This window comes from Corticium candelabrum, chromosome 8, assembly GCF_963422355.1.
Source record: "Corticium candelabrum chromosome 8, ooCorCand1.1, whole genome shotgun sequence".
Classification (NCBI taxonomy): domain Eukaryota; kingdom Metazoa; phylum Porifera; class Homoscleromorpha; order Homosclerophorida; family Plakinidae; genus Corticium; species Corticium candelabrum.
This window is the reverse complement of record NC_085092.1, coordinates 1,367,640-1,388,442: the sequence shown is the minus strand read 5'-3', so window position 1 is coordinate 1,388,442 and position 20,803 is coordinate 1,367,640. Positions and strand designations below refer to the sequence as shown.

At 44.1% G+C, this 20,803-nt stretch overlaps 2 protein-coding genes across 2 annotated transcripts; one reads left to right on the top strand and one right to left on the bottom strand.

The window, feature by feature from the left end:
- Nucleotides 1-13,217: 13,217 nt before the first annotated feature.
- Nucleotides 13,218-17,069, top strand: LOC134183645 (dedicator of cytokinesis protein 5-like). Its single transcript, XM_062651229.1, has 3 exons — nt 13,218-14,499; nt 15,805-15,897; nt 16,972-17,069. The coding sequence occupies exons 1-3, from the start codon at nt 13,218-13,220 to the stop codon at nt 17,067-17,069; spliced, it is 1,473 nt and encodes a 490-aa protein (XP_062507213.1).
- Nucleotides 17,070-18,925: 1,856 nt separating this feature from the next.
- On the bottom strand, nt 18,926-20,794 carry LOC134183644 (zinc finger MYM-type protein 1-like). Its single transcript, XM_062651228.1, has one exon. The coding sequence runs from the start codon at nt 20,792-20,794 to the stop codon at nt 18,926-18,928; it is 1,869 nt and encodes a 622-aa protein (XP_062507212.1).
- Nucleotides 20,795-20,803: the final 9 nt, after the last annotated feature.

The following is a 20,803-nucleotide window of genomic DNA, read 5'->3' as shown; positions in this document are numbered from 1 at the left end:
AGTTTAGCTGCAGCTCTATCTGATTGTGAAATTGAAGTTTCCAGGCAGGAATTTGCGTTTGTCTCGTGTAGTTGACTAGATAGTTTTTGTTGTAATTTCTTGGGCTGTTTGACAAACTCACTTAAATGTTGGGAATCATCACAACCAGTAGACTTGACAGCTTGATGAATATCGGCCGAGATCTTCGAGACATTATCGGTTGAAAGCAAGAGTGATACATCGTTAGTCAAGTGAGGGAACCTAGTAGGCAAGTTTGACAGAGTATGCATCCATCCTCCTAAAAGCGCAGATGAAGCAATAGCATCGACCGATGTCATTCCAAATCTTCCTAATTTGATAGGAAGTGTTGCCTGTTTCCACCGTTCATCGACTATTGATGGCACTTCCAATATTTTACAAAAGGTTGTTCAAGTCATGTTGTCATGTATTTCAGCTGTAGACTGAAATAAAGATGGTGATACTGACCTAGCCAAGTAATTTAACGTGGGAACATGGCAATGACGTAGTAGAAGGCATTCTGACTGAGGATATTCTAATTGAGACAAAGCAGTCTGTCTGTCTGTCTGTCAGTCTGTCGAACTTCATATATTTTCATAAATGAATGCTATTACAACTAAAACTATTTAGAATTTTCAAGAGACCCAATAGGGTCAATACACATCACAAACTAATGTACGCAAAACTGAGTATGATAGTTCTTTACATTACTGGAGCTCATAGATAAAAGGCGTGATAGTTTCCTTGCAATAGTCCTAGCATTGCAACGTTGTAGCGCTGTTGAGAATCGTTTTCTCCAGTAACACATGAATTCATTAGCATTCTTATTGCCATCATCATCCGTCGACCTGGTTGATAGTTCCTGTAGGTATCTGGTGGCTCGTTCTCCCCAATGGCCAAAATGCTCAAATACAAGTGGAACAAGTGTCAAGGAAGACGCACCGGGGAGAGTGACTTGACTATATTTGGTTAACTTCCTGTTCTCCCTGTTTGCAGCTGCTGCTGCTTCCCTTTTAGAAGCTTGGAACAATGTGTCTTTTGCCCAAGGATGAGCCAAGGCTACGTCAAGCTCTACATTGGTGCCTGAGCCCGCATCAAAGACAGCAATGTCTGGACGATTGTTGTTGTCAGTGTACCGATCTCGAGGTTCGCGTTTGTGGTGGATCTGCAGGTGCCTCAAACAATCAGACCATTCGGACACAATGGAGTCATGTGACCACACAGGACCACCACCTTTCTTACAGGTGAGTAAGTGATACCCTGTGTTATCCAGATTAGCATCACATTCACATTTCTCGATGCAGCTCACAGCCGGTATCTCCAGACCCAGTCTCAACAAACACGCCAGACGAAATTCGTAAGGTTGAAGTGCGAAATTTGCCGATTCTGGGATAGCAGCAATCCAGGCACCAGCACCTTAACCCTTTAGGGAGTGAAGGCGGGCTGCATCTCTAGGTGAACAAGAATGTTCAATCATATAACTGGAAATAGAAGTCATGTGTTGTTGAGTGAGCCTTCTTTGTAGTTGCTTGGGCTTTTGAAGTAGCTCGCTAAGACTCTTGTCTGATGGTAGGGCCTGATGTATCTCCAGTGCAATTGAAGTGTCAGTGTCATTTTGAAAAATGAGATCGTTTACTATCTTCTCCATGATCGGAAAGCGTGTGGGCAGAACTGATAAAGTGTGTGACCAGCTAGAAATGAATGCAAACTGAGAAATTTCTCTCACAGAGGTCACACCAAAGCCTCCATGTTTAGTCGTAAGGTTGCCTGAATCCACTTCTCATCAGAGATTTCTCCGAAGTTCAGCAGCCCTGTGTATGTTTGTCTTGTCTGAAGATCATGAGCAGTGGCAGCAGTGTAGAGTTTGAGTGGGGCAATGGATCTTGCAAGATGAGTCATTCTAGGTACATGGCAATGTCGAAGCAAAAGCATTGCACTTTGTGGATCGTCAAGATGAAGAATTTGGTTGCAAAGAAGGCTTCCAGAATCAACAAAGTCTGCACACACACTTTGAATAAATGAGAGGTTCCCAAAGGGAACTCCCAGAATCTTGCAACTGTCTGTCTGTCTGTCTGTCTGTCTGTCTGTCTGTCTGTCTGTCTGTCAAAAACATCTATTGGTAAACATCAACGCTATTACAGTCAACACTAAATCACTATCTATGAGTCCAAGAAAAATGACCCAAAGGGTCATGAAATGAAAGCTTAACGTACACTCTGGTAACTGTAAAAACCAGCTACGGAGTCATTTCTACACACTATTCTGTCAATCTTCTTCGCCAAAACCATACTGTTACACCGCTGTAAAGTAATGGACATTAATCGTCTCCAATAAGTCTTGAACTCGCTGGAGTTCACCTTGCCGTCATCATCTCGTGATCGCAGAGAGATTTGATGGAGAAACTTTTCTCCTGCATTTCCCCAGCGGCCATAATGCTCAAACACCAGTGGAATTAGGCATGGAGAACCCCCACTAGTGTGAGTCTCTCTGCTGTACTTCTCTCTCTTCTTTCCCTCCCTTTTTGAAGCAGCAGATCCATCAGTTGTAGCTGCGACTGAAATTATGTCGGTGCTCCATGGGTGGGCTAAGGAAATGTCGAGCTCAACGTTAAAGTCGGTTGCATTATAAACAGCAATATCGGGTCTGGACTGAGAGCTGCTGTAACAGTCTCTTGGCTCAACGGTATGGGGAAGAGACACGCGTTTCAAACACTCGGACCAAGCAGAGACTATTGAATTATGAGACCAAACTGGTCCCCCACCTGTCTTACAAGTAATCAGATGATATCCTTCAGGATCTAAGGCTGTGCCGCAATCACATAAGGTTGCTGACAGAGGCAATGGCAAACGCATACCCAACCTCAATAAAGCTGCCAGGCGGAACAATCCAGGGGAAATTGCAAGCTTTCTTGAGCTGGGAATGACATCTAGCCAGGCTCCTGATCCCCTCCCTTGAAGAGATCTCAAACGAGCTGCATCCTTGGTCGCAGATCTTTCAATCATGTCCTGAACTTTGAGTTTTGTCTGTTTTTCAGTCAAATTGTGCTGAAGCCCTTTGGTGTTGCAGAGGAGATCTGATAGGGCCTGACCTGGACACAGGGACTGCTGTAGGTGATGACTAATGCTGTTCTCTTGTGCTATTGATGATGTTGTTTCATTGATTACTGAGGTTACCAAAGGCTGTAGGGTTGGAAATCGATCCAGCAGCACATGGAATGAATGAGCCCAACCAGAGGCAAATGCTATTGGTGAAAGATGGGTCGCAGGGGTCATTCCAAAACCACCGTACCTCACAGGGAGAGTTGCCTGTGCCCAAGGTTCAGCAGTCATTTCATCAATGTTCAGTAGTTTGGTAAAGGCAGTGCGTGTTTGTCTGTCATGTATGACCGCAGCGTGACTTAAATCTTGAGGAGGAATACTCCTTAGCAGGTGACACAAACGGTTAATATGACAATAGCGAAGGAGAAGCAATGCACTTTGTGTATCCTCCAGCTGAAGCAATTCCTCACAGAGTAAACTTCCCGACTGGGCACAGTCAGTACAGACTGTTGAGATGAATGAGCTGTTGCCAATGGGGATCCCCAGTATGATAACACCATCACTTGAAACCGGGAATGAGACATCACAAGGTGGTGATACCTCAGAAATAAACAATTCACACTTCTTATCTTGAATTACTAGTCCAATAGGTGAAAAAGAAGATCTGAGATCAGCTGACGCTGCTACAACAGCATCGACTGGTCCCAAGATGAAAACGTCATCCAAATATGCTAAGCAAGTGACATTTGGATTAGCTCTTTGCACCTCTAGCAGACTGCTCTGAATGGCAATGGAAAATAGTGCAGGACCGAGTGGGTCTCCTTGGTGGATTCCCTCCTCTGTCTGTCTGTCTGTCTGTCAATTTCATTTATTGAAACACAAACTCTACGTTACATTTCTAACACTAAATACAAGAAATCTACTGAGTTCAGCTTTAGTTTAATGCAAACTACTTTGGTAGTCTCTATTGTGTATGTTCTCATCTTCTCCTCCAGGGAAGACACGTGTCAGCGTGTGGAGGATGACTCTAGCGTTGCATCGTTGTGATATTATTGAGAATTTTTCTCTCCAAAAACCTCTAAAGTCAGCTTCATTTGTATAGCCTTCAATGTCCCTTGATCTTCTGGCTAGTTTGTTTAGATAGTTGGTAGCTTCTGATCCCCATGTTCCAAAATGTTCAAATACCAGAGGAGTGAAATTGAGACTTGATGTATTGCCAGCAAGTTGTTCTTTTTCGTATTTGATCATCTTCCTTTCCTCCCTTCTTGCTGCAGCAAAACCTTCCTCTAAAGCTGCCTGCTTTAAAGTGTCTTGGCTGAAAGGATGAGCCATAGCCACATCAAGGTCATAGCTACACCCAGAGTCATACACAACTATGTCTGGTCTATTGTCATTTCCAGAGTAACGATGTCGAGGTTCTTTCTCGTGATGAATCTTTAATTCATGTAGACAAGTGCTCCATGCATTTACAATTTCATCGTGTTGCCACACAGGCCCACCTCCATGTTTGCATGTAAGAAGATGATATTCATCTGCCAACTTGCCACATTCACACTGGATGTTCCAGTTGACAAAAGGTGCAGGTATGTCCAACCTCAGAGATGCTGCCAAACGAAATTCGTCGGGTTTCAGTGCAAGAATCTCTTCAGTAGGAATGGCTTCCAGCCATGACCCAGCTCCCTTACCTCTTATTGATCTAAGTTTAGCTGCAGCTCTATCTGATTGTGAAATTGAAGTTTCCAGGCAGGAATTTGCGTTTGTCTCGTGTAGTTGACTAGATAGTTTTTGTTGTAATTTCTTGGGCTGTTTGACAAACTCACTTAAATGTTGGGAATCATCACAACCAGTAGACTTGACAGCTTGATGAATATCGGCCGAGATCTTCGAGACATTATCGGTTGAAAGCAAGAGTGATACATCGTTAGTCAAGTGAGGGAACCTAGTAGGCAAGTTTGACAGAGTATGCATCCATCCTCCTAAAAGCGCAGATGAAGCAATAGCATCGACCGATGTCATTCCAAATCTTCCTAATTTGATAGGAAGTGTTGCCTGTTTCCACCGTTCATCGACTATTGATGGCACTTCCAATATTTTACAAAAGGTTGTTCAAGTCATGTTGTCATGTATTTCAGCTGTAGACTGAAATAAAGATGGTGATACTGACCTAGCCAAGTAATTTAACGTGGGAACATGGCAATGACGTAGTAGAAGGCATTCTGACTGAGGATATTCTAATTGAGACAAAGCAGTCTGTCTGTCTGTCTGTCAGTCTGTCGAACTTCATATATTTTCATAAATGAATGCTATTACAACTAAAACTATTTAGAATTTTCAAGAGACCCAATAGGGTCAATACACATCACAAACTAATGTACGCAAAACTGAGTATGATAGTTCTTTACATTACTGGAGCTCATAGATAAAAGGCGTGATAGTTTCCTTGCAATAGTCCTAGCATTGCAACGTTGTAGCGCTGTTGAGAATCGTTTTCTCCAGTAACACATGAATTCATTAGCATTCTTATTGCCATCATCATCCGTCGACCTGGTTGATAGTTCCTGTAGGTATCTGGTGGCTCGTTCTCCCCAATGGCCAAAATGCTCAAATACAAGTGGAACAAGTGTCAAGGAAGACGCACCGGGGAGAGTGACTTGACTATATTTGGTTAACTTCCTGTTCTCCCTGTTTGCAGCTGCTGCTGCTTCCCTTTTAGAAGCTTGGAACAATGTGTCTTTTGCCCAAGGATGAGCCAAGGCTACGTCAAGCTCTACATTGGTGCCTGAGCCCGCATCAAAGACAGCAATGTCTGGACGATTGTTGTTGTCAGTGTACCGATCTCGAGGTTCGCGTTTGTGGTGGATCTGCAGGTGCCTCAAACAATCAGACCATTCGGACACAATGGAGTCATGTGACCACACAGGACCACCACCTTTCTTACAGGTGAGTAAGTGATACCCTGTGTTATCCAGATTAGCATCACATTCACATTTCTCGATGCAGCTCACAGCCGGTATCTCCAGACCCAGTCTCAACAAACAAGCCAGACGAAATTCGTAAGGTTGAAGTGCGAAATTTGCCGATTCTGGGATAGCAGCAATCCAGGCACCAGCACCTTAACCCTTTAGGGAGTGAAGGCGGGCTGCATCTCTAGGTGAACAAGAATGTTCAATCATATAACTGGAAATAGAAGTCATGTGTTGTTGAGTGAGCCTTCTTTGTAGTTGCTTGGGCTTTTGAAGTAGCTCGCTAAGACTCTTGCCTGATGGTAGGGCCTGATGTATCTCCAGTGCAATTGAAGTGTCAGTGTCATTTTGAAAAATGAGATCGTTTACTATCTTCTCCATGATCGGAAAGCGTGTGGGCAGAACTGATAAAGTGTGTGACCAGCTAGAAATGAATGCAAACTGAGAAATTTCTCTCACAGAGGTCACACCAAAGCCTCCATGTTTAGTCGTAAGGTTGCCTGAATCCACTTCTCATCAGAGATTTCTCCGAAGTTCAGCAGCCCTGTGTATGTTTGTCTTGTCTGAAGATCATGAGCAGTGGCAGCAGTGTAGAGTTTGAGTGGGGCAATGGATCTTGCAAGATGAGTCATTCTAGGTACATGGCAATGTCGAAGCAAAAGCATTGCACTTTGTGGATCGTCAAGATGAAGAATTTGGTTGCAAAGAAGGCTTCCAGAATCAACAAAGTCTGCACACACACTTTGAATAAATGAGAGGTTCCCAAAGGGAACTCCCAGAATCTTGCAACTGTCTGTCTGTCTGTCTGTCTGTCTGTCTGTCTGTCAAGAATCATTTATTTCTTACAATCACACTATCATACATCACAGCAGAAACTACTCGACTAAAGCTAAATGCTTTATAGTGTTCATAGGTAAGTGTATACATATTTTCTGAGGCAAAAGAGACAACTAAAAGTACACTAATGATAAAAGAATTGAGTGCTGAGTGACTCGGGAATCTGACACCCACCACACAACACATTCAATTTCTTCTGAATGACCCGTGCGTTGCACTTTTGCAGCTGCACTGAAAATCGTTTACGCCAGAAGTCCACAAATTCCGGTGCGTTTGGCTGACCAACTTCGTCTGATGAGAAAGCTGCTAGCTTTCGCAAGAAGTTCCTGGCCTCTTCTCCCCATGCACCGAAATGTTCGAATACCAAGGGATGGCTTTGAGAACTGAAGTCCCAGGGAGCTTTTGTTGGCTGTATTTTGCCGCCTTCCTATTCTCACGTTGTTTAGCAGCGACGCCTGTTCTATCAGCAGAGCTTGGAAATGCATCCGCACTCCAAGGGTGGGCTAGAGAGATGTCCAGGTCGAGGTTGGAAGCTGATTCAGAATCGAACATGACAATGTCAGGCCTGCAATCTGAAGTGACATATCTGTTCCTTGGCTCCCGTCGATGGTGGATTTGGAGGCTCCTAAGGCACTCAGACCACACCCCAGCAATTGATTCGTGAGACCAAATAGGGCCTCCACCGGTCTTGCATGTGAGTAGGTGGTATCCGCTGTCATCTAGTGGTGCACTGCAGTTGCATGCCTCTGATCAATGTGACAGAGAGATGGGCAATCCAAGCCTCACAAGCGACGCCAAGCGAAAATCGCAGGGTTTGAATGCGAAACCTTGTGATGCAGGGATTGCATTTAGCCATGCTCCAGCTCCTTTTCCCTGTAGGGAATATAACCTAGAGGCATCTCTAGCCGTAGCAGAGTTATTTAATGAAAGTTGTAGTTGGTCTGCAAAGAACTGATTTGAAAGTCTGCTTTGAAGTTTCTTAGGATTTGCCAGATAGTCAGACAGAAGCTTGTCAGGAGGTATGGACTTGGCAAGAGCATCACCAACTGAACCAAATTGATGGTCAACCACGTTGTCAACCATGGGTATTACAGCAGGAAAACGAAGTGGGAGCTCAGCAAGTGAGTGTATCCATGAAGCCACGTAACCGAGTTTGAAGGTGGACGACAGGGATGACATACCAAATCCACCCAGACGTACTGGCAGTGATATTTGCTCCCATGGAAGAACCAACTCGGGGAAGCCTAGTACTTGTGAAAATGTTGCGCGCGTCATAGAGTCGTGGATAGAAGCAGCTTTCCTAATATTATTCGGATGTACAGTCCGGGCCAGATGGTCTAGCTTCGGCACGTGACTATGACGAAGGAGCAGGAGAGCACTTTGAGGGTCATTTAATTTTGGAAATCTGTCTGTCTGTCTGTCTGTCTGTCTGTCTGTCTGTCTGTCTGTCAATTTCATTTATTGAAACACAAACTCTACGTTACATTTCTAACACTAAATACAAGAAATCTACTGAGTTCAGCTTTAGTTTAATGCAAACTACTTTGGTAGTCTCTATTGTGTATGTTCTCATCTTCTCCTCCAGGGAAGACACGTGTCAGCGTGTGGAGGATGACTCTAGCGTTGCATCGTTGTGATATTATTGAGAATTTTTCTCTCCAAAAACCTCTAAAGTCAGCTTCATTTGTATAGCCTTCAATGTCCCTTGATCTTCTGGCTAGTTTGTTTAGATAGTTGGTAGCTTCTGATCCCCATGTTCCAAAATGTTCAAATACCAGAGGAGTGAAATTGAGGCTTGATGTATTGCCAGCAAGTTGTTGTTTTTTGTATTTGATCATCTTCCTTTCCTCCCTTCTTGCTGCAGCAAAACCTTCCTCTAAAGCTGCCTGCTTTAAAGTGTCTTGGCTGAAAGGATGAGCCATAGCCACATCAAGGTCATAGCTACACCCAGAGTCATACACAACTATGTCTGGTCTATTGTCATTTCCAGAGTAACGATGTCGAGGTTCTTTCTCGTGATGAATCTTTAATTCATGTAGACAAGTGCTCCATGCATTTACAATTTCATCGTGTTGCCACACAGGCCCACCTCCATGTTTGCATGTAAGAAGATGATATTCATCTGCCAACTTGCCACATTCACACTGGATGTTCCAGTTGACAAAAGGTGCAGGTATGTCCAACCTCAGAGATGCTGCCAAACGAAATTCGTCGGGTTTCAGTGCAAGAATCTCTTCAGTAGGAATGGCTTCCAGCCATGACCCAGCTCCCTTACCTCTTATTGATCTAAGTTTAGCTGCAGCTCTATCTGATTGTGAAATTGAAGTTTCCAGGCAGGAATTTGCGTTTGTCTCGTGTAGTTGACTAGATAGTTTTTGTTGTAATTTCTTGGGCTGTTTGAAAAACTCACTTAAATGTTGGGAATCATCACAACCAGTAGACTTGACAGCTTGATGAATATCGGCCGAGATCTTCGAGACATTATCGGTTGAAAGCAAGAGTGATACATCGTTAGTCAAGTGAGGGAACCTAGTAGGCAAGTTTGACAGAGTATGCATCCATCCTCCTAAAAGCGCAGATGAAGCAATAGCATCGACCGATGTCATTCCAAATCTTCCTAATTTGATAGGAAGTGTTGCCTGTTTCCACCGTTCATCGACTATTGATGGCACTTCCAATATTTTACAAAAGGTTGTTCAAGTCATGTTGTCATGTATTTCAGCTGTAGACTGAAATAAAGATGGTGATACTGACCTAGCCAAGTAATTTAACGTGGGAACATGGCAATGACGTAGTAGAAGGCATTCTGACTGAGGATATTCTAATTGAGACAAAGCAGTCTGTCTGTCAGTGTCTGTCTGTCTGTCTGTCTGTCTGTCTGTCTGTCAATACATATATTTTCACACATCATCGCTATTACAGTCTAAGACAATTAGAACTAAAATCACAAAGTCTAAGAGCCCATAATGGGCTACTTTATCAATCTATCTAATTAGCAAAACACGGTTCAGTTGAGTCCTTTGATCGTACTACTCTTCCTAATTTTTTACATAAAACATTAGCATTGCATCTTTGTAAAGCTATTGATAAACAGCGACGCCAGTACGTCTTGAACTCTCTGCCATTTGATCTTCCATCTTCATCTGTTGACTGGTGTGACAAGCGATTGAGAAAGTCAACAGCATCTTGTCCCCATCTTCCAAAATGTTCGAAAACCAAGGCAATCTGTCTGTCTGTCTGTCTGTCTGTCTGTCTGTCTGTCTTAAAACAACTCTACTGTTACATTTCTGAATAATCACAGAAAATCTTCTTCTCCAATAGCTTCTAAACGCTGCTTCATTTTTCCTTCCCAGCATGTCTTTGGACTTCTTTGCAAGCTCATTTAAAAATTCCTCTGCTTTGGGTCCCCAACGACCAAAGTGTTCGAACACCAGAGGAGTAACAAAAGGCTTAGAACCATCTGGTAATGATTCTTTGCGATACTTTACTTCCTTCCTTGCCTCTCGTTTTGTTGCTGCATATCCACATGTCGTGGACGCTCCCTTGATGGTATCTTTGCTCCAGGGATGAGCCATAGCAACATCTATCTCTTTTGTTGTTCCTGAGTCTACGTCGTAAAATGTGATGTCTGGTCTATCTTCAGTGTGGATGTATCTGTGTCTTGGCTCAATCTGGTGGCATATGAGCAAATCGCTGAGACACTCGCTCCATCCAGAAACTAGGGTGTTGTGCGTCCAGACAGGACCTCCCCCATACTTACATGTAATCAAGTGATATCCTTCTCTGTCCAGCTCTGCTCCACACTCACATTTTACAAGGAGCTGACTGAATGGCAGACAGACACCCAACCTCAGACAAGACGCTAGACGAAATTCATTCTGCTTTAGTGCGTGCTTGTCTGAAGTGGGGACTGTTTCAAGCCATCCTCCCGCCCCTCTTCCTTGCAAGGATCTCATTCTTCCCGCGTCCTTTTCCTCAACTATTCTATTGGTAAATGTTGCTGCTTCCATGCAGGAAATGTCCGTTGATAAACGATGCTGTAGTTTCCTGGGGTTCTTGATCATCTCCTCTAGAGTGTGATATATGACTTCTTCTTCATCGTCCAAGTTTGACTTGGGAGGAAGATTAGACACTGCTTGATACAAGGTTGACCTTATGGTAGAGGAATCATTCTTAGGGCTGCTTTGATAGAGATTTTCTAAGTCTCGACACATTGATGGAAATCTGTTGGGGAGTTCTTTAAGTGAGTGTGCCCATGCTGCCAAAAATGCAGCAGGAGCTGTACCTCGAATTGACGTGAGCCCGAATCCACCGAATTTAATTTTCAGGGATGCTTGTTTCCACTTGGTGTCGTCCAACCGATCCAATCCTATGATGTCAGTGAAAGTCTTTCTGGTAAGGAGGTCATGGATACCCGCAGCTTCTGATACTTCCCTGGGAGATACAGTCCTGGCAAGATGATTCATTTTTGGGACGTGGCAATGTCTGAGTAACAGAAGACTGCACTGAGGATCATCAAGATCTTTTAGCTTAGAGCAAAGTGAACTGCCATCCTGTGCTACCCTTGTACAACTTGATTGGATGTAACTAGGTGCGCCTATAGGCGTCCCCAACACATGGACTCCTACTCTTGTAATAGGAACTGTTGTAGCGAAGTGCTCTGGCGCATCTGGGTAATACAGCTTGCATTTCTCGTCTCGTATAGTCAGGCCAACATCTTTGAGGGAGCCTTTTACATCATCAAAGACTGAGATGGAAGATTCAGGCAAACCAACAACATATACGTCATCCAAATACGCCAGCATAGTTGTATCTTGATGACGGTCTTGAACTGAGGCAATGATTGGTTGTAAAGCAATTGAGAACAGGACTGGACCAAGAGGGTCACCCTGGTGAACTCCTTCCTCTGATTGTAGTTTCACTATATCTTTCCCCTTGACATAAATCAAGGTACTCGGACTGTCATACATTTGCCTCACGTGATGGTATATTTCAGGAAACACTTTCATGACCTGACTTAGAATACTGTCTCTCGATACTGAATTGAAGGCATTTTTGACATCGGTACAGAGAACAGACAGGCCTGGGTTATTCTCTATAAGGAATGAAAGGTGATGAACTAAAAGCTCAGCCCCACCAGGTGTTGCAATTCCATGTTGAATTGGCTTGAAGTAAGAAGCAAAAGAACTATTCATCTGGCTACAAATAGCCTTAGCAGTAGCTCTTCGAATCACTTCACCAATCGCAATAGGTCTAACATCATCGTTTGCTTTAGGTAAGGCGATGAGACGAGACGCTGTCAGGAGAGGCAAGACTGAATTTGGAACTTTGCCTCCAGCGATTAGAGAACACACTAGATATAGCAGTTCGCAAGTTAAGTCATTCTCCAAAAGAGTATTCAGGTGCTCATAACGCCAGCCAGAAGGGCCAGCACCACTTTCTCTTGGTGCTTTCCTGATTGCATTGAAAAATGCCTCCTTTTTCAGAGAAATGGGATTAACTGAATCTGACTCCACTTTTGAGGTTTCCTCTGGTCGATGTGAAGATATCATACGATGTGGATGCTTGGATAGTAACTGTGTCACTGTGTCGTCTGTAGCAGGGGCAAAACCCTGACTAGTTAGAACTCTTGATGCACGTGACAATTCTCCACAATGAACTAGACTTAGTGCAGCTTTCTTCCTCTGATCAACTTCTGTAGAAGGAGTAGAGCGTGATAAGTGACTCCGATTTAGAATCAGTTCTTGCCAATGAAATTGTAGAAACCGTGTGTAAATTGCCTTGACCTCCCGCGTGCCCACTTTACCGCCACGTGCATGCGGTTGGAGAAGCATCCTGGGAAGAAGTAGGAGAAGTTTCCATCCTCTGTCATTTGCTGGTTCCTCTTCAATCTTTCTCAAAGCAATAGCGCAGCAGTCCTGAAACATCGCGCGTAATGCAGGTGTTACATTCTGCACTGTTCTAAGCGGCGTCCAGTCCAATATGGCTTCCGTTGTGAAGGAGTCTATCAGGCGCCAAGCGTCACCTTCTCGATCCAAGGAAGACCAACATGATTCAAAGGCCGTTCCAAAAGCAGTGTCCTCAGGTGCCCTTGGCTTCCTTGAGTTTGGAAGTGGCAGAGCCGGTGTTGACGTAGTAAGCGTAGCCTGAGGCGTTGCGGTTACGCTGGATGACCTACAACACTTGGAAGCATGTTGTTGAAGCTTCAAAAACCACTGTGAGCATCCAGGACATTTGGACAACCCATGTTCTTCAATAAAATCTGTTGGACAATCATCTGAGCAGTGAGAGTCTCTGATATGTGCCAGAATCCGTTTGAGCACGTTTTCTTGTCTACAACGGGTGTATGGGCAACAGATGGTCGACATCCGAACTTTTAAAAATGCCGTCTGACTGCAGAACTGACGAAAACCAAACAAATACTCCAAGAAAACGATTTGTGACCAGGCGGGTTCAAACTCCAGTAACCACCATACCACATCCGGGACAGACAGCGGGGGCACAAGCTAGGCAACCGAAGGCTTCTGTGGCAAGAGCACGTAATCAGTGTATGTTGTCTACAGTCAAGAGCAAACTCTTCAAGTCTCCAGAATCACGAGCTGTGTTGCTGCCATGCATACTCCACAGCTTAAGCCAGCAGCTTCAGCGTCATGAGCAAGAAGAAGGATGTGTTGAGGTTTTGGTCGAGGTCCTTAGTGTTCTACAGGAAAACAATGGAATATCTAATCATGACATTTCTATGGTGATTCGTAATATGTTTTATCTTGTACTGACTATCATTCGAGCCACTGATAAGCAGGCACCTCCATCTCACACGGGTCAATACATTGTGTCACTGATCGCCATGTTGAAAGTGATGAAAGAAGAACATTACTCTGAACTGCTGATGTCGTTTTCTGAACGTTCAAGATTGTTGGGCTTTCTGATAGAGTTGTTTGGAGTATTTGAAGATTTGATTTGCAGCAATGTGTATGCAAAGAACTGGATGATTATGTACATGGTTCAGAACAACATTCTAGTCCAAGCCACGACGTACTTTACACAAGCATTGTGTGATCGATTTTTGAAAGGGCAGCAGTTTGAGCAACAGGTGTGGATTGCATTTTTTCAACTTGCTGTAACATTTATAACTCAGTGGTCACTCCAACTAGAAAACTTTTCTGAGGCCAAGCGAACAAAGATTTTAGACAAGTATGGTGATATTCGAACAGTTATGGCTTTCCAAGTTTTGTCAATGTGGCAAGCACTAGATGACTTTCAAGTCAAATTTGTACCGTTTCTGATTGGACCATTTGTGTCCATGACTCTTGTTCCCCAATCTGACTTGAGAAAGGCTACAATGCCAATCTTTTTTGATATGATGGAAGCTGAAATGAAATCTTGTACAAACTTTAAACAGGTGGAGGATGCTTTGTTTCATCATCTGGATGAACAAGTGAGTGCAGGTCGTGGTGATGAAGACTATCGATGGTTACTTAGCAAAGTACTTACTGAAAGATGTCAAAGACACCCATCTTTGGCTGACACTGGAATAACATTTGGTGAGTCTTTGACTGGTTTGCTGGAACGTCTGCTTGACTACAGATCTGTAGGGCACGGTGAAGAAAACAGGTTCAAACGGACTGTTTGTACTGTAAATCTCTTGACTTATTATCGTGAAATTGGTCGGTATTGGAGAAGAAGATTTTCTGTGATTATTCAGAAATGTAACAGTAGAGTTGTTTTAAGAAAGCTATCTAGGCTTTCATTGAATTGTTTGGATGGACAAGACAAGCTAGAGATGGACAAAGCCATTCATAGTTCTATTCATTAATTAAAACGAAGAACAGTAGGAGAGTAGAACTTTTAGTACTGCAGCAAGTGATGTAAGTAGTGACGTTTGATGACAATAAAACAAATCTGTCTGTCTGTCTGTCTGTCTGTCTGTCTGTCTGTCTGTCTGTCTGTCTGTCTGTCTGTCTGTCTGTCTGTCTGTCTGTCTGTCTGTCTGTCCGTCCGTCCGTCCGTCCGTCCGTCCGTCCGTCCGTCCGTCCGTCCGTCCGTCCGTCCGTCCGTCCGTCCGTCCGTCCGTCCGTCCGTCCGTCCGTCCATCCGTCCGTCCGTCTGTCTGTCAATGGTAGTATATTTTCAAACATGAATTATGGTACAATAGCAAATAAAGGCTAATTACGAGTCCATACAGATTTCAAGTTCTATAAGATTATAAGGACATAAAATCCTTGTTTATGCTAGAATGCTGTTTATGTCAGATGCCTTCTTCTGGAACACACTGTCGGTCTGTCTGTCAATACATATATTTTCAAAGAACAACAGTATTACATTCTAGTCTGGCCCAAACGGCCGACGCCATAATTTAGTACGTGCGAATGAACTGTCAACTGTAAAGATCTTAGAATGTCCTAGTCTTGCTAACTTTCTGCTAATGACGCTAGCATTACATCTTTGCAAAGCTACCGACATGCATCTACACTAGAATGACTTAAAATCACGACTGTTTTTTCTTCCGTCTTCGTCTATAGACTGAAGTGACAGGCGGTGCAGGAATTGAGCTGCCTCTGAGCCCCAACGTCCGAAATGTTCGAACACTAATGGGATGCAGTTGGAGGGGAGGCCCCAGACATCCCTTTCTTTAGCATATTTTTTCGATTTCTTGACCTCACGGGTAGCTGCGGCCGTGACGTCGTCCTGAGCTGCTCGAGAGATCACAGGTAGTGCCCATGGTTGGGCCACTGAGATGTCCAGCTAAATGTCACAACCCTGTTGAGCGTCAAAGACAACGATGTCGGGGCGGTCGTCACTATTAACATAAAGATTCCCCAGTTCTCGCTGATGGGACATCTTCAAATGCTCTGGACAGTCGCTCCAAACACTAGTCAATGTCTCGTGAGTCCATATTGGCTCACCGCCCGTCTTACATGTAAGAAGGTGATAGCGGTCTTTATCAATGTCTTTGCCGCATTCGCATATAGGGACAACAGAACCGAGGGGCATTTCAAGACCCAACCTCATGCGTATTGCTAGGCGAATATCGCTGGGTTTTGATGCAAGCTTCGCAGAAGAAGGTAATGAGTCAAGCCATGCGCCTGCTGCAAGTCCCTGTAGCGACCTGAACCGAGCAGCTGAGCGCTGAGATAGTGGGTTTGAGAAAATAGAGGACACGATGTGATCCGTTTGCTCCGATTTTGGCTTTTGCTGTAGTTTTTCGCGTTGCTGATAAGTTCAACGAGGCTCTTATTTCCTGGCAGGGCCTGCAAGGGTGAGAGGCAATTGATCCGTTGTGACCTGGATTTTGGACTGCACGGGAGATGTTTTTGACTAAGTCTGTGAGATCACCAAATGATTGATGGAGGTGAGCTAGAGAACGGGCCCAACTTGATACGAACGCGATTGGACACGTTGACACCATAGAGGACATGCCAAACCCACCGTTCCGGATTGGCAATGTTGCTTGCAGCCACTGTTGCTCCCCTATATCGTGGCAACAGACCAATTGCCGGAAAGTTGCCTTCGTTAGCTGATCATGGAACCTGGTACCAAGTTTCAGCAGAGTGGGATACACTGAGCGAGCAAGGTGATTTATTCGATTTGTGTGGCAATAGCGTAGAATTAGCATACCAGACTGGGGGTCATCCAAGGAGGCAAGCTCGTCACATAAACCTTGTCCTCCTTTAGCAAATTCCATACAAGTCTCAGTGACATAGTGTTGATGGCCAATGGAAATCCCCAATATGATTGTTCCAGAAGACACAACTCGAATAGCTCTATCGAGACAGGGGATGGTCTGGGAGACCATTGCACAGAAGCTCGCATCTCTCGATTGCTATGTTGAGACCAATTTCTTTTAAGCTAGACTCCGCACCGTTCAAGCATAATAAAACATCCTCCATTGGCCCAATAAAAACATATCGTCCTAGTAGGCTAGGACACGGGTGGATGGGTGGTTCTTCTGGAGGTCCAAAAGAAATGGATGCAAGGCGACAGAAACTAGCATGGGTCCAAGGGGTCCCCTTGGTGGATTCCTTTCTTGGACCGCAGAATGTGAGCAATTTTCCCGTCGTTGAAAACCAAAGGACTGAAACCTGCATACATTTGATGGACATGTTGGTTGATGTCGGTGAATGCTTTTGCAAATTCAGGTAATAGATGGGATCGTGATACCGAGTTGAAGGCATTTTTCAATTCCGTTTTTAAGATGACCCAATCAGGATTGGATTCCAGAAGTAGACTAATATGATGTACAATAAGCTCTGGTCCTCCTTCAACCGCTACTCCATGTTGGAGGGGAGAGAGGAAGGATGAGAAGGATTCTTCCTTTTGTAGACACAAAGTCTTAGCTAACCGTGAGCCGCCTGATACACTGGCCAACTACGATTGACCTCACATCACCAGATGGCTTCGAGAGAGCAACAAGTCGAGAAGCTGAAAGGAGCTCGAATATGCCGTGAGGGATAGATCTTCTTGCAATCAGGTTGCAGACAGTAAAGAACTTTCCGGCTGTAGTAGACCTACTTGCAAGTGCCTTGAAGTGATCAAAGTTCCATCCAGACGGGCTAGATCCGGAACTCTTGGTAAGTTTGGAGAAAGTAGCGAAGAATAATGACTCAGTGAGACTGGTATATTGAGGCAAGACTTCCGGACAGGTCACACTCTTCACTCGAGCAGGGTGCTTCAAGGTCAGCTTTACAACCGTTTCTGCAGAGACTGGAGCAAGGCCAGGACTCAAAAGCAATTTTGCTGCTCGGGAAAGTTCACCACATTTAATCAGCTGAAGAAGTTTCTTACGATTCGTTGAAAGCTTTGATTGCGTTGATGAAGACTTGAGAAGAGGTCGTTGAAGATGTAAAAGCTCCTCCCACTGGAAATCAAGAAAGGAGAGAAACTTAGGTCTTTCCTGTCTAATTGCAGCTGCACCTCCTCTTTGGTGACGGAGAATCATTCGTGGTATGCACAGAAAGAGCTTCCATCCTGCTTCGTCAGTGGGGTCTTGTACGATTCTTGTTAGGGCTAAGTCACAACAGTCTTGAAACAGTGATTTTAGAGATGGTGAGACATTACGTGTGATTGAGGGAAGATGGCTACAAAGGAGACTCTCAACAGACTGGTCCTTATGAGAGACCAAGCTTGGTCCTCGCGAGAGGTTGGGGGACCTCGGGATGTGTCTGACAAATCTCGCTTTCAGCATCAATCTTCGACCAATTGTTAGACAAAGCTTGAATAGGAACGTTGTCGATGATCTTTGTAACCGCCGTCCTATGTGCGTCACGTGACCCGTTCGCGTGACTTGCGGATTCCGACCGGACTTGACGTTCAGAACATCTAGACTTGTGTTGCACAAGTTTTGAGAACCATTTGTCGCAACCGGCGCATTGATGAAGGTGAAGGCGGTAGAAAAACGACGCAGGCAGCAGAGACGAATCGTGGACATCTCGGATGTGACTTAGGACGCGCTGGACAGGCCCTGACATATGGCAGTAATGGTAGGGACACTGCTCACCTCCAGACATAGCGATTATCACTTTCAGACACGTTCTGGCGGACGACCAAAAAACCAGCTGTAGGCGGCCATTCCACATACGGGTCTCTGTCTGTCTGTGTCTGTCTGTCTGTCTGTCTGTCTGTCTGTCTGTCAAATACATATATTTGAAACATGAATCTAGCAACATACAATATGTAACTACGAGTCAAATTATACAGAATCACCTAGAGACTACAGATATCAACTACCGAACCAACTGAGAACTAAAAATTACATTTTCTAACTACTGAAGAACCTAAAGAGGGTCCAGTTATTACAACACTAATTATTGGAGATGAAAGCGGCTTTTTTTTGCGTGGACTCTGCAACCCAAGGATGACATCTTGCGCTGGATTACGTTTGCATTCCATCACAGTAATTGAATACTGAACCTTTTCCGCCAGTGATCCATACAGGGGCGTACCGTGGCCATTGGAAGTGGGGGGGCTGAAATACCCGAACACTGACACGCCCCTTTGACAAAAATTGTATTAGTAGCAACAATGCAGACCACAAAGTATTACGTTTACTCGTATACATATATACAGTATGGAGCAGACTAAACAAGCACCTATTTACTGAAAAATCATCCTGCGGTTTCCTCTTGCACAGAACTCTTCTATGAGTTCATCAATAGCTTCCTCTAACTTTAATACCTCTTCTCTCTCAACTGTTAGTAAGGCCAGAGCTGCAAGTCTTTCTTCTTCCATAGAACTCCTAAGCCAAGTCTTTAGACGACGGAGAGTAGAAAAGGAACGCTCAGATTCTGCTGATGAGACTGGAACTACCAGATATATTTGCAAAAGCCTTAAAACTTCTGGATAGCTGTCTCTAAGACCCTTTCCAGCAAACAGCTGCCTAATATGCTGTATTGCCGGTAAATCGGACTCTATTTGTCTTTTTCCATGAGAAGATGCTATCGCCTTTATTTCACCATAGAAGACAGTAAGCTGGTGGTGTAGACGGGAATAGTCAAAATCACTTCTATAAAACTGACAAGCTGTCTGAAGAAGACTCAAGTTTGGTTTGGTCTCTGTCAAGGCATCTGCTAAAAGAGTCTCTACAGCAGTGAGAACGTCATAATTGTTTTCGTTAAATCTTTCTCTCAACTCCATTATCATCGTGTCAACAAGTTCATTAACAGTCATTCTGAACTGGTCTTTTGGCGTTGCTGGATAATATGGTTCACTTCTTCCCCACTCTAAGCGCTCAGATGCTTTCCGTTTTCGAGCCAAACGAGGCATTTCTAGATCTAGCTCCTCTGCAAGCTTTTCAGTTTGCTTCCAAATCATCTCGAAGTCCCCTCTAACACAATTCAACGCCTCAATTGTGCCCAAAACTTTGGCCTTTACTCCAAATAGTTCTACATGCTTTGCTTGGAGAAATTCAGATAAAACAGCCGTTTTCCCCAAAGTTGCCTCTAGAACAGAAATATAGAAGTAGAATTGAAACGTTTCAACCGACTTCTGAAGAGACACAGCGTCTGCTCCTAATTCTGCATCATCACTTGCAATAGTTTGAAGGGTTTGAACTATGGATTTAAAAGCCACCTTAATGGCTTTAACTGCTTGGTAACGAGAAGACCAACGAGTCTCGCAAATTCTTTTCAGAGTGGTAGCCGGGTTTTCTGAATCCACGGATTCTTGGATGTTCTTGAATCGCATGTGCCTTTTTGCTGACCCTTCCAGTAATTTATATAAGGAATCCACTACACCGAGAATGTTCCGAACATCCTGAACAGAAGTACAAGCTTTGGCAAGGGTTAGGTTTAATACGTGAGCATGGCAGTGGATGTATATGGCTCGGCTCTCGTCCTGTAGAAACCTAGTGCTAACTCCTTTATATCGTCCTCTCATATTTGCAGCGCCGTCATAACATTGTGCTCTCATCATGCATACTGGAATACCGAGCTCTTTCAGTACGTCCTTGAGAAAGTTATGCAATGACTCACCATCAGTTTCCTTAACAGGCCAAAATCCTAGAAAACGTTCGTGCACTGTTACTGTTTCGTCAACATATCGAAGACAAATTGAGAGTTGCTCTTGACGAGAAATGTCAGTCGTTTCGTCACATATTAAACCATAGCATCCGGATTTCCTGACCTCCTCAACTATTCCACGCTGAATTCTTCTTCCACACAATGCAATGATTTCATTTTGTATTTTTGGCGACGTATAGGTAAATGTTCCTTTCAAATGTAAAGCAAGGTCTGGATTATCTAATGCTCTCAAATTCAGTAGCTCTAAGAAGTTCCCTTTGTTTAAGGAACCCTCACTTTCATGATGTCCACGAAAAGGTATGTTCTGGCGACCAAGGAAGAGAATTGTGTGTATGATTTTGCTGAGATTTCGTCTATTGAGCTCTACTCTTCTGGCATAGTCGTCACTAAGGCTTTGTGCCACAGAACTACCTGTAGCCGCAACATGCCTAGCCTGATGCCACATCCCAGAAGC

Bases quoted from the DNA above. Each gene is read 5' to 3' on its own strand.
- LOC134183644 (XM_062651228.1), bottom strand. From the start codon at position 20,794: ATGTGGCATCAGGCTAGGCATGTTGCGGCTACAGGTAGTTCTGTGGCA.
- LOC134183645 (XM_062651229.1), top strand. From the start codon at position 13,218: ATGCCGTCTGACTGCAGAACTGACGAAAACCAAACAAATACTCCAAGA. The intron at 14,500-15,804 runs GTCGGTATTGGA...ATTCGCATATAG, and splicing joins GACTTATTATCGTGAAATTG to GGACAACAGAACCGAGGGGC. The intron at 15,898-16,971 runs GTAATGAGTCAA...TTGCAAATTCAG, and splicing joins TGCAAGCTTCGCAGAAGAAG to GTAATAGATGGGATCGTGAT.